This window comes from Hydra vulgaris, chromosome 02 (genome assembly GCF_038396675.1).
Source record: "Hydra vulgaris chromosome 02, alternate assembly HydraT2T_AEP".
NCBI lineage: Eukaryota > Metazoa > Cnidaria > Hydrozoa > Anthoathecata > Hydridae > Hydra > Hydra vulgaris.
The window spans coordinates 43,537,501-43,551,417 of NC_088921.1; the positions used below are offsets into that span (position 1 = coordinate 43,537,501).

General features: G+C 27.4%; 1 protein-coding gene across 1 annotated transcript; it reads right to left on the reverse strand.

Annotated features, from left to right (window-relative positions):
* Positions 1 to 3,648: 3,648 nt before the first annotated feature.
* On the reverse strand, positions 3,649 to 8,277 carry LOC100197559 (cholesterol 7-desaturase nvd). Its single transcript, XM_065791007.1, has 3 exons — positions 7,908 to 8,277; positions 6,414 to 6,563; positions 3,649 to 4,164 (listed from the first exon to the last, which is right to left on the reverse strand). Exons 1-3 carry the CDS (start codon positions 8,131 to 8,133, stop codon positions 3,926 to 3,928), a joined length of 615 nt encoding a protein of 204 aa, XP_065647079.1. The 5' UTR covers positions 8,134 to 8,277; the 3' UTR covers positions 3,649 to 3,925.
* Between the last annotated feature and the right edge of the window lie 5,640 nt (positions 8,278 to 13,917).

Below are 13,917 nucleotides of genomic sequence, written 5' to 3' on the forward strand. Positions count from 1 at the left end.
ACTCAGAATTAAAATAAAATTTATATTCTAGTTTTTATTATTATATTGTGATATTATTCCGTTTTTCTGGTAAACCAATATGATATACATTTGCAATTTAGTATATGACTCTTTGTTCAATATAAATAACTTGGTTTATTTGAATTATTTAATTGCACCCGGTTATATTCATACTACGTGAAGACCTAAATGGACGGAATAAATCACGCATAAATATACTTGAAAAAAATTAAAATATTTACAACGCCTCGAAAAACAGATTAGTGTATAATCCATAGTGTTGCATTTAGCGAAACAAACCTGTTGTAAAAAAACATCAACATTAGTTGATGTTTTTTTTGTCCTGCAAAAAGAGTGTAAATATATAGCCATTGATTAAATGCAACAATTATGTCGCAAAAATTTCCTCAAAAGTGTCGCATTAAAGGCCATATTGTCTGGCTTTCAAGTCTACAATTTATGTGGCCTTACGAATGCAACACTGAGTGTGGCTTTTAGAGCCACATAGTGTTGGTGTAGCCGGCGTCAACATTCGATGTTGTATTCTACGCGACATAATGTAGCCTACGGCTCAACACTATTTTTAGGGTGTAGGAGCACCCATTAATAATAATTAAAAAATTACTTCATATGTCTTAAATAAAAATAATAAAATAATCTTATAAAAAGACGGTAAAAAGAATAGTTTAATTAAGTTTTAAAAACTATTAAAGTTTTAAAAACTATTAATAAAGTTTTAAAGAATAGTTTAATTAAGTTTTAAAGAACTAGTTTAATTTGTGAAATTTTTGATGAGCAGTAAAAGGTACACAAAGACTTTAAAACTATATTTTTATATGTTTGACTCCTTGTGGTGGCATGCTGAAAAACTAGTTACCAGCTTTTTGGAATGTCGAAGACTTTTAAAAAATAAAACAAATTCTACACGAAACCCAATACAATTTAAAATTGAAACTATGCATACTAAATAATTAACACTGAATCTACAAAATACTTTTTGACAGCAGAACAAATTTTAAGAACCATTATCTGAAAAATATAGACAAAGTCTGGAAGTAATGTCTTCGTTTTTAGATACTTTTTAGAAACCTAAATTCTTCTGATCACCTGCTATTATTCCATTCTATCAATAAATAAATTTAGGTATTTGATGCACAAACACTAACTACTCAAAGAGGGGACCAAAAGACGACAAAAAGAGGGGACCAAAATTCTCTCCAAAATAGGGGACCAAAAGACGACATTGACAACGTAGAATTTCAGATTGACTCATTAATAAACTTTAAAATTTAAATTGTTTTATTATCTTATCAGTTTTTTTTATTGGAAAAAACGTTTATCTGAAATTTATATTATTGTTTTAATAATGATATAAACACTTCAAAATGCTTGGTTCTTTCTCTCATTAAAAAAGTTCAAAAAACTGTTTTTTTGTTTAGTACTCTTGTAGAGTTTTGTTAAAAAATGATTTTTTTTACGATTTCTTTCTGTATAAATCAATGTATGCCTTGATGGCTTGAAAAAACAAAAACAATTAAGTAAATTATGTGTAAGTAATTACCTTAAAAGATAATAATGCTCAAAGAAAGGGTAAAGTTGCAAATTTAACGGTTTTGAACCACGATTTCCAGACAATAAAAAATTTAACCATCTTGAATTTTTACTTTTACCATAGAAATCTACCCGGAGAAGCAGAAAAATAAAAAAGAAATGTGCATCTCAAAATCATTTTGCTAAAATTAGCCTTCAAAGAAGCAATTGCACTCCATGCACATATTTTTACAAAATTGGCCAAACTTTAGGACCCAATATCTCCGCAAATAGTAGGAGTTTTCGAAAAAAAAATCAAAATAACTTGCACAAACATTATTCTTCAAAATCTTAGTGGTAAAAATAAAAGTAAAACTGATTTTAGGAATTTTCTGACTTCTTCAGACCATATTGACTGTATTCTTATGACAGAGAAAAAAATAATTGAAGTAAATCATAAAAGTTTTTAACAAAGAAGTGATTACTGTGGTAATAACTTCTTAGTTAAATTTTACTTGTAATGTTGTAGGCTATGGTCTTGCGTTTCACGGAGATGCAATTAGGATAACGCTAATTTTAATCCAGTAATTTCATTAACATCACGACATAATCCAACTCTAAAAACTTCGATTAATAATAGTTTCTCATGATTTGCAAAATGAATTTTTCGACTTAATAGCAGAGAACAGTTATCGAATAAATATAACTCAGTCATGATTGATAGAACGCCCGATGATTATTACCAAATAGTACTAATGGAATTTTAGAAGAAATTAGCAATAACGATGAGTGCATGAATAATCAATATACTTTGCTTGTAAACTAGGTATTGATTAATAAGTAAAATTTTTTGCGGTTTTATGTGGTAAAACTTGTTGTTAAACCACAAAACAACGGAATAAACAAACCGTTGCTAGGGAAATATTTTATACTGACTCTAAACAAACTTTGATGTGTATTTGATGCATTTCTTTATATAAATCAATCGGAAATTCGAAACCTGCGATTATAAAATTGGTTTAATGAATTTTTAAAAAAGTTAATTATTTTTTGCTTTTTATTGGTACTCAACCTCGAAAGAAAAGATGCTTTAATTTCAATTACATAGCAACTTTTATTTGAAAAGTTAAAACTTTAACATAAAATTATTTTTAGGGGAACGGATCTACGTATTTTTCATTGTATATTTTACTTACTTTTATCTAATTCTTTTATTTGTCGTCTTACGTCTTAATGTACAGTTAATTCTCGATAACTCGAACCTTAAAAGGACGAAGAAAAATGTGCGACTAAAGCGAATTCCCGTTAAGTCGAACTCTGGCCGTTTTAGTTCGAGGCTATTTTTCTTTACTCAATGCTTAAGCATAATTATTTAATATACACCATTATACTAAAAAAAAACGTGATAAATGTTTCAGTAAAAAAAGTTACGTTTTGTATTCACTCTATACACTTTTACAAAGATAACAAATAAAAAAGTTAAGCAACACAATGACTTCCTTATTAATAATATTGGTAATAATATCGCGCTAAAAGCTTGCGATATTGTATCAAGAGATTTATTAAAACCTTAAAAAAAATTGTTTTTTTTTAAACATTATTTTATTAAAGTTTATTTTATTGGTTTTATTATAGCACTATTTTACGACTGATAATGATCTATTTTATTCATACCTAATTACTATTCTATTCATATTTAAATACATGGAAAAAAAAAAAAAAAAATAGTGGGCTACTGTTTTTTATATCTTATATGGAGCGACTTTTGAAAAAAAAATTATGTTATTTTGATATCTTAATTTCCCATGAGAAAATTTCGAGTTAACCGAAGAAACTTGCTGGATAGGGACGAAAAAAAGTTCGACTTAACAAAGTTCAAGTTATCCGAGGTTCGACTTAACCGGAGATTTTTAATAGCAACCAATTAGACGATTTTAAAGGACCAAATGAAACAGTTTGAGATAACAAAAGTTCGAGTTAACCGGTATTCGACTTAACGGGAACTAACTGTATTTCCGAAAAAACTTCATCTCTTAAAAAAATACTTAAATAAAAAAAAGTAATACAAGTGAAATTTTTATGTACATTTACCACTACATTTACCAAAACAAAAAGAGCTTCACCAAAAAATTTGATAGCTAATTATATTCTGTATATACATATATTAACAAATATACAAAACACATGCATTTTAACTTAAATATTCATAAAATATTTATGTTGACTTGAAATAAAGTATTTAATTTTCATCTATTTTTCAAACAGATGAAAATTAAATTAGTTGAAATAATAGCACCAACTCTTTGCACACCTTAATCTCAAATTTTATTCAACTATAATTCAAAGATTTCTGGGTGATCCAAAAGATATTTACTACCATTTAAGCAAATTTGTATTAAAAATCAATACTATCATCTATCTTAAAAAATTTATCAGAAATTGCAGAGAAACCAACTTGTATTGAGCCATCTTTTAAGACCCGTGTTGGATAAACTTCATTGCGTTTATCCCTGCCTCGAGGCAACTTAACTTTACCAGTTTTTAGTTCTATTCTCCACTTATGCCAAGGGCAAATAACACAAAGTATATGAGCTTCTCCAAGTGTTTCAATGTCTCCAACATGCAAAGGCCCTCCTAAAATTAATTTAAACAAAACGTCTTACTGTAAAATTTAAAGACTAAAAAAATTAAAGTTTATAAAATAAACACAAGCATTAGTAAAAACGAAAATAACAAAATCTGTAATAAAAAAGTCCATGAAAGTATTAGCTAAAAAAAAAACAATTGAAGCTTTTTGTAACTACAAATTTAACATATCAGATGAAAGTATAATACACACAATAAAAAAGTAAATCATTTTTAAGAATTTTGTTTAGCACATTAATGACAAAGGAAAATTAGTCACTAACTATGAGTTTGCAACATTAAAAAAACAACAAAAAAAAGCACAACCCAGTGTGCTAAATCAATGGCATCAAAGAAATATTCTATCTGAATCAGTTTCACAATTAAAGAAAACTTGAATTAAAGAAAATGATGCAGAAGTGCCTTTTAATGAAAAGCACCATCAAAACAAAATACTTATTATCGCCTGACCTAGTCTCATTGCATATCCAAAAGACAACACCTTTATTAAAAAAAATTCTTATCTATTATATGCTGATCAAATCAAATCATCAAATATATTGACTATTAAATAAAATATTTACTAGCTAAGTTCAAACAATATTCTTGTTTCTTTTTTAATTTTTTTAAATAAAAAAAAACAAAAATATTTTATAAAAAATCTTTAAAATTTCAAAAGAAACAATCTTTTATAATAAAAAATCAAAAACAACAGACAATAAAAATAAAAACAGTTCCAATAAGTACCTTAGAAATACCAACAACAGCCTGCAAATTTGGAAAGATTTCAGGTTGGCACAAGAGTGCCATACTTAGCTGACATCAGGTCGGCAAAACTTTGATTTTGATTTATTTTCTGCATCCTGCTACAAAAGGGTTAACAACTAATTGGTTATAAAAGGAATACTTTGGTTATAAGAGAATTGCTCTAGACAATATTTTAAAGAATGTAGCATTTAAACTTTATGTAAGTATATAGCTAATTAACGATTAAATGATTTTTTAATTTAAAAGTTTTTCATTGTTTATTCATTACATACTCATTGGTTTTTTAGATAGAAAGATGTAGTTTAGAAATGCAAATTTAGTTTACAAGCAGTTAGTAAGCAACCTGAAATCATCATCTTTATCATCATCAGGATTTAACTTTTATGCTGTTTCTGCAATATAAACAATCTCAAGCATTTTCTTTCCTTAATTAAAGCTTACTCATACAATATGTAAGGCACTCTCTTCAAGTTTTCTTACTTCTACCTTTACAATTTAATCCTGAAGCTGCTACCTCTCTACATGCTGATACCTAAATATCTTATATATACTATATATAAATTCTAAGTTTATATAAATATATAAGGATCTTGTATGCCAGCATCTAAATATGTAGCAAACATATATGTTCATATCCATATTATGTATGCATAAATGTTCATCTTTTCATGGGTAAGACCTTTTTACTTCTGACTAGAAGAGAACAGAGTTATTTGAAAAGAACTTTTTTCTAAAATGACTTTTGAATGGCCCTATTCTTCCTGTCATACCAGTTAAACAGATTAATCCATTGTTAAACATCCAAATTACTCTGGCTTCCAATGCTAAAGTTAATTCTCAATTAATTACTTCTAGAGTTTGTGCTCCAGACAAAAAAAAGTGTTCTCCAGAACTTTTTTAAATTTGTTATTAGTTCCTTTATATAAAGTTTTTGAGATTATTAAATCATTTCTTTCTAACTGCAGAATTAAAGTTATAATTGAAGGCCTACACTCTTCTTTATTTTGAGTAACTTTAAGGGTTGCACAAAGTTCTATCTTTGCTCCTGTATTGTTTCTTATCTACAATAACAATTTTCATGAAAATTTTATCTTAAGTGGCTCTATTTGCTAACAATTCAACTTTATACTCTTGTTTTGACAAAAAGTATTCACTTTTTGATTGCTTAGAACAAGCAGCCAAAATTCAGGTTGACAGTTGTATGCTTGTATAATGCTGATCTGAATTTCATAGGCTGCAACAATGAAATATCCATCTCTTCTAATCTGAACTTTGTATTAATTGACTGATAAAATTTAATAGTGAGAGTGATAGAGAAGCTAATTATTATTCTATAAATATTTTTTCAGTAATCCTAAAACTAAGAGATAAACACTCAATTATTTTTTTCACAGATTTTTATTTAACATCCATTATAATAAAGTTATTTTTAAACAAAGCAATCAAGTTATAAACTATAGTGTTTTGAGCATTAACAAAAACTAACACACCTTGATGTGGACAACTCTCATCAATAGCAAACACTTCATAACCCATTCTGAACAATGCAATTTTATGATTATTACATGTAACTACTGTGCCAGACTGAGGAATATTTCGATTTTGTGATTGATTTTTATAATCTTTCCAATCAAATAAATCTAATATTAAAATAAAAATATACAAAAATTAAAATAATCTTTAAATAATTCACAATAAAAACTGAAAACAAAAAAAAATTTTTAAGTGATGATAAGAGTGCTTTTGAAACTGTATATCAGTTTCAAAATGTATATCAGTATAAAAGTTTAAAAACTCAATGGAGTATAAGTAGTAAAATTTTAAATAAAAAAAAAAAAAAAAATTAAATAAATCATGCTTTCAGAAATGCATTTAAAACTAAATAAATTAAAATTGTTTATGTGTTAGATTTATAAAAAGAGAAAATAATGATCATTTGCTGCAGTAGCTAAATCTATTTACTTAAAAAAAAAAATTTGATCGTTCCACATTTAATAGCCACACTTGATTTATGGGATGAAGTAAATCTGGGTCATGTATAGGTATTTATACAGTATTTACATTTATTTACAGGTATTTACATGGTATTTATAATAACTAAATGATATAAGTATTATAGTCGCATGTTGCTACCATCTAAGTGGTATAAATACATTAGCCCACATTTATGCCATGCCATAAATGTGACTATGTGACATAAATGTGACTATCATTTAATGACAGCTACGCTCTGTTCGTAAAAACCGGGACAATGGTCACTCTAAAATATGATCATATGATCAAAGAATTATTCTATCTGAAAGTAGAAAGAAAAATGATATTCAAAGAAATGAAAATAGATTAGAAAATTATCCCACCATTACTCTGATATAAACTTTATGCAGTAAGTAAGAGAAAATATTTGATACCAATAACATCAAAAAAAAGTGCATTACAATAAATAAAATCTATACAAAATAACAGTCAAACTGTTTTAGTACTAAAAAAATATCTGTCGATCAATACTTAAAAAACAACAACCAAGCAAAACATGTTTTCAAAACATCTTCAAAACAACTCTTAAACAGACTTTAAAGAATGCTGCAAAGAACTTGGCCAAAAAAAATGTTTTTATAAAAGCAGGATTTACGCACACCTAATACTTATATATTCATATTAATAATCTTCATGGCAAAAATAAACTTTAAAGAATATTCTTTGTAAATTTAAATTAAAAACACCTACAAACTAAAAAGGCAAGCCCTTGGTAAGCTATCTGACATAATATTTTTAAAGAATGGAATAAATTGTTATAAAAAATTGAAAATTAGTAAAAAGATTATTTCAATGGTGCAAAAAAGTATAAAAATTAAAGATTTATGCTTAATTTGAAAAAAGTTTTGTTTGTGAAAAAATTGCCACATTTTAAATCGACGAATGCAAAAATGGAAATGTAAAAGTTAAACAAATAAAAATTTTTGTTTTATAATAAACTTTTTATTTACCAGAAATTTTAATTTCATTTACTGTAAAAAACAAGTCCTTCTTTTTTTTTTGGTTTACTATAATGCAGTCTAAAGAACTCTGACGACTGTAGTTTTCATCACTAAAATCAATTGATTTAGCAACACTATGTAAAGATTTGCGTAAGTGATTTATATGTGATTCTTTTGAGGGAGTATCAAAATCGACTAAATTTGTCGACGGTTTGCTTGATAATCCATTTGACATTCTTCATTTATATATACATATATATGTATAGATGTGTATACAAATATTATTTTAGATATATAGGTAAATTTTGTTTAATTCGCATAGTAAAAAACACAAACGCAGAAAAATTATGAAAAACACATGAAACAGATTTTTAGAACCAAACCAATACCGAACCACCCGAGACGATATTTTCCGTTCCTGAACTTTCTATATTTAAAAAAATTCAAAATAAAACTGAATGTGTTTTTCTGAAAATACCTTGATTACAAGATTATGTTATTTATGTAATAATTGTGACCGAATCTTAGCTCACAAAAAAAGTAAAGTAATAATAGAAATTTAAAATAAATATTTTATTCATTCAAAACATCATTTTTTCTCTTTTTCAGTTCAGTTAAGCATGCTTTTACAAGTATAAAATTTAAGTTTCTTTATTTTATTGTAAAATAGTTTGAATTTTGTTTTATATTAATTAAATGATAATTATTTTATATCGGTACAGGACTAATATATCTGCTCACTATGACTTTTAAAATAACGCTTGTTCCAGACGCTTTTTCAGGCAAATATTGTATACTTATCATTAAAGTAATGTTATGCCGTCAAGTATATTAAGAATTTGAAATATAGTTTGCTATTTAAATTTATAATGACATTTTCATGCTAAAAATAATTTTATGTTAACAATTTCATGTTCAGCTGAAAAACAAAGAGGAAGTCTTAAAAGCATTAAGTTTATAACTTGAGTTAAAAGCATTAATTAAAAAAATTCAAAAAATGAATTAACTTAGTAAAACATTGAATTAAAAGTATGAAACTTAAAATTTAAGTACAGTTCATCAAAATAATATTATTTATACTTTCACACTTCATTTTTATTGCACTTTTTTAATTTAAAAAATACCATTGCCACAAGCATTTCATTTTATTGAGACAAGAGTCGCAATAAAAAAAAACAAAGTGCTACAAGCAAGGCTTCATTTACATGAGTATAATTTTTAATAATTTCTTTTAACTTTTCAAATCAACTTATCAGGTTTAAATATATTAAAAAGAAAAAAAAAAGTTTTAAAACATTCTTTAAAATCAGATTTTTATTGTTAGACATCTCAAAACATTTTCCATTTGGTTATCATGATATTGCTTAATTATGTAATCATATTTTGCAAATCGCTTTTTAATTTTAAATATTCTTAGTTGCATTTTGCTTTTTTTTTTACCTACATAAAATACGACTCAACCTTATTTTCTAGTATTGTATTTTTTTCCCTTGTATTATGTTATTATTAAATGTTATTATTACAAAATGTTATTATTACAGTATTACAGTAAAATGTTATTAATACAGTATACAAAGTATACTTATATATATATATATATATATATATATATATATATATATATATATATATATATATATATATATATATATCATATATATATATATATATATATATATATATATATATATATATATATATATATATATATATATATATATATATATATATATATATATATATATATATATATATAAGCTCGTTGCTCCCACGTTAAGTGCTGGACGTGCCCAAAAATTAGGGTTTTTTTTCATTCCCAAGCTCCAATCACCCTAATTCTTTGCAAAACATTCTTTTTTGGTATAAGAATAAACATACAAAAGTTTAGAGTTTGCACAATGCCTGTAAGTGTCAAAACTCCAACATTTAAAAATCCAGTGTACACCACTGATATATATATATATATATATATATATATATATATATATATATATATATATATATATATATATATATGTATATATATGTATATATATATATATATATATATATACACATACATCAACTGACTGTTTAACGTGAACATGCAAGGTAGTGTTGCTTTTTTTTCCCATTATTTTTGGTTTCATTCATTTTTTTCATTATTTCAGCAATCATCTTGTGAACATCAGCAGGTGTTAGATACCATTTAAAATGTAATTCATATGTCTTAAATGTATCTTTACGACATACTTTATATAATCATGTAATTATATTGCATTATATAAGTTTATCTTTATCAATTGGATGCTTGCAAAACATTACACAAAGGATAATATGTTGAATTTTTCAACAAAATTTTATCAACTCCAAGTATTTAAGCAAGGTTTTATGGCTTCTAAATGTGTTTCTTGCTGAGTTCTCATCATTGGATGTACCAGAGCCTGCTTCTTGTAACATCAATAACAAGTCCAAGTATTTTCTTTTTTTCTATATGCAACTAATTGTTTCGTTTCAGCTGCGTTTGAAAAAAAAATCCTGATTATATCCTGGTCTTTATATCTTACTTGTGTTTGAGTTGTTGATGATGAGACTATTGTTAAGTCTATTGTTATTGAGCTGAGCTCAGTTGATATAAAATATCATATTCTGCTTTATGTATTTGCTGATTTAATTCAACATATTGTATTCAAACAGGGCGACAATTTTGGATTGGAGATAATTGGGGCTAGTCCATAGAACAGCATCAGTTTCCTGTACTTTAATTTGCACAGGTATTGTATACAAAAGAAACAAAGATTTTTCAACTGGAACTGGCAATCTCTAGTCTTTATCTTCAGTTTTCAATTTGTAAATAGACTGTCTAATGGAACCATCAAATCTGATATTTTAAAAAGAAGAGTATTGTAAGGCTGAGGTTGTTTGGATCTATCTATTATTTTCTAAATGCAGTGTGTTCTATTATTCTTAGAAGATTTACAGAAACACTGTAGTTTTTTTTACTTCTCTACTTTTTTAATCTTACCTAGGATACATTAATAAACTAAAGTAAATTGAATTCTTAATATTTTTGTTAGTTTTTGCCACTCTAATTAGTTTGTTTTTTTTATTATTAATTATGTATTTATCAGTTATCTTACAATTTACATTTATGATGATATTTATTTTTAAAGGATAAGTGTCAGTTGACTTAAATTGGCCAATTATAGAGCTATCAATGTAACAACTATATGTTGCATTCTTGTATTCGTTTATATATTAAAAATCAACTATCTGAGCGTTTTTTAAACTTCTTTTTTATTACATAAAATCGTATATAAATACAAAGTTATAATTCCCATGACAATTATAAAACTACAATAGTCATTAAAAATAATAACCATAAATGAATGGGTGACTTTCATCACGTGACTTTCATCTACGTGACTTTTACCATGTATATGTAATAATTTTAATTCACCAACTTTAATAGAACATGCCCTCTTGGTTAATTAACTCATAAGTCTAATCGTTGTTGGGCTCTTATTATTTGTCCGGAGCGCATTATCGTTTGTTTGTTGCATTATTGAGAATCATTTCAAACTTGAACGGCATCCTTCCATCTTCCTTTATTATTACCAACTTCATCTTTTGGTATATCAAGACCATTGTTAAATAAGTCATTTTTATTATGAGAGTCTGGAATATGGCGACGCAAGTGTGAGATATTTCGTGGGAATACCCTATTTGCGGTTTCGACGTCAAACGACCAGGTATTTTACTTCCGTACAATATCAGATATCACAGACTGATCACATTTTGTCTCTTGAGCTGGTTTTACCCAAACATTGTCACCTTCCTTGAATATGTTGTCTACTTCATATTTTTCGGCTTTCTTATGTGTATCGACACCTGGAATAAATGACGTTGGTTTTTGCTTAAATTGCTGCGATGGACTTTTACTACAGCTCGATGATATCGTCTCATTGTACAGTAATACTGCCAGAGCAATTGAGCAACGTGAGCGGGCGACTGTTCCTTTAATTGTTCTGTGTATGCGTTCAACGATACCATTGCCTTGAGCTTGATGAGCTGCTCGATATTCTAAATCAATGCCCTATTCGTCAGCAAACCTTGTTAGCGTGTGTGAACGAAAGTCATTGTCCATTAGAAATCAAACTGGTGGTCCAAATAAGGAAAATATTTCTTCCAGTTTTGGAAGAAATATTTTCCTTATTTATTTCCAGAAATATTGATGCTAAGGTTCTACTGAAATAAGGAGCTTCGTTTTTTCATTATAGTTCTTTTTTTGAAAAAATGTATGGAAAAAATTAAACAAAAAAAGTTGGCAAATGTTTATTTATATGCGATATTATATATATATATATAAAAATCACAATATTTTTTATTCTTGACATGTTTCGTAGTCATACTACATTTTCAAAAGATTTAATTTACAATTAAAACTCTGCTAAATAAATTTGAAAACTGAAGACAATACAGAGAAAAAATTAACGAACAAATAAACTTGTTACAAACCATTGAACACTGGTTTTTTTTATTCTTGACATGTTTCGTAGTCATACTACATTTTCAAAAGATTTAATTTACAATTAAAACTCTGCTAAATAAATTTAAAAACTGAAGACAATACATTTTTTGGCCTTAATGAAAGTTCCTCATAAGTATGAGGAACTTTCATTAAGGCCAAAATATATATATATATATATATATATATATATATATATATATATATATATATATATATATATATATATACTGTATATATACTGTATATATACTGTATATATACATATATATATATAAAAATATATATGTATATATACAGTATCGGACAAAACGAGTGCAACCAAATAATGCTAATTTAGTTTCTTTATATAAAAGTGCTACATTTTTTCAATATAGAGAAATAACTATGTAACTGTTTAGAGACAAAGTTCTTCAAGTTTTATTCATCACAAAGTTCATTATTTGTACACGAAAATTAGTAAATTATTTAAAAGTATTCAAAAAAATTGATTTCCTTCTGGACAAAACAAGTGCAACTCAACAAAATGTTGACCAAGCTGTATTTCGCTATCAATATTTCGTGGCGACTCCTTTGTTGTCGATCACAGCCTTGCATCTTCGAGGCATAGAATCGATCAGGTGATCAATGAAACTTTGTGGAATCGCTGCCCAGACCTTTTGGATTTTTCAAACAGTTGATCCATATTACGAACACCTTCACGATTAATTCTGCGGTTGACGAGCTCCCACAGGTTCTCAATAAAGTTGAGATCCGGAGATTGAGGCGGCCAATCCATCACCGATAGGTGGTTGTCTTGAAACCACTGCTTGACTACTTTTGCAGTGTGTTTCGGATTGTTGTCTTGCTGAAAAACCCATTTTATTGGCATATTCCATTCAGCATGAGGTAACATAACATGTTTCAGGATATTTTTATACGTGAAACGGTCCATTATTCCATCGTTTTGATGTATTGGACCTAGAACGTTAGCAGAAAAACACCCCCAGACCATTACATTGCCTCCACCATGCTTCACGGTCTTATGGCAGTAACGTAAATCGAAGCGTTTTCCGGCCGGTCGACGAACACAGCAAATGCCATTGCTCCCAATGATGTTGAACTTCGATTCATCACTGAACAGGTCAATATTAGATGTAGCAAACAGGAGTTTTTTCTTTTGGTTTATAGTGAAATCAGCGGTTTCTTTGCAGGGTGTCAAGAAAACAATCTGGCTTCAACAGCACGTTGTCTATTTGTTCCATCCGATACAGGCAGCTCTAATTGCTTTTGTATCTTGACTGTTGATATCCAGGGATCCTTCTTGACGGATCTGACGATCATAGATTCCTCTCTAGAAGTGGTGGAACGCAGTCTTCCACCTTTGTTATCTGCTGCCAACTTCCCCGTAGAACGATATTTGGAACATAGTCTTGATACGGTCCATTTTTTCACGCGATATTTATCCCAAATACTTTTTTGTGACATTCCACTTACGTAATCGCCAATAATTTTCTTTCTTAGTTCCAATCC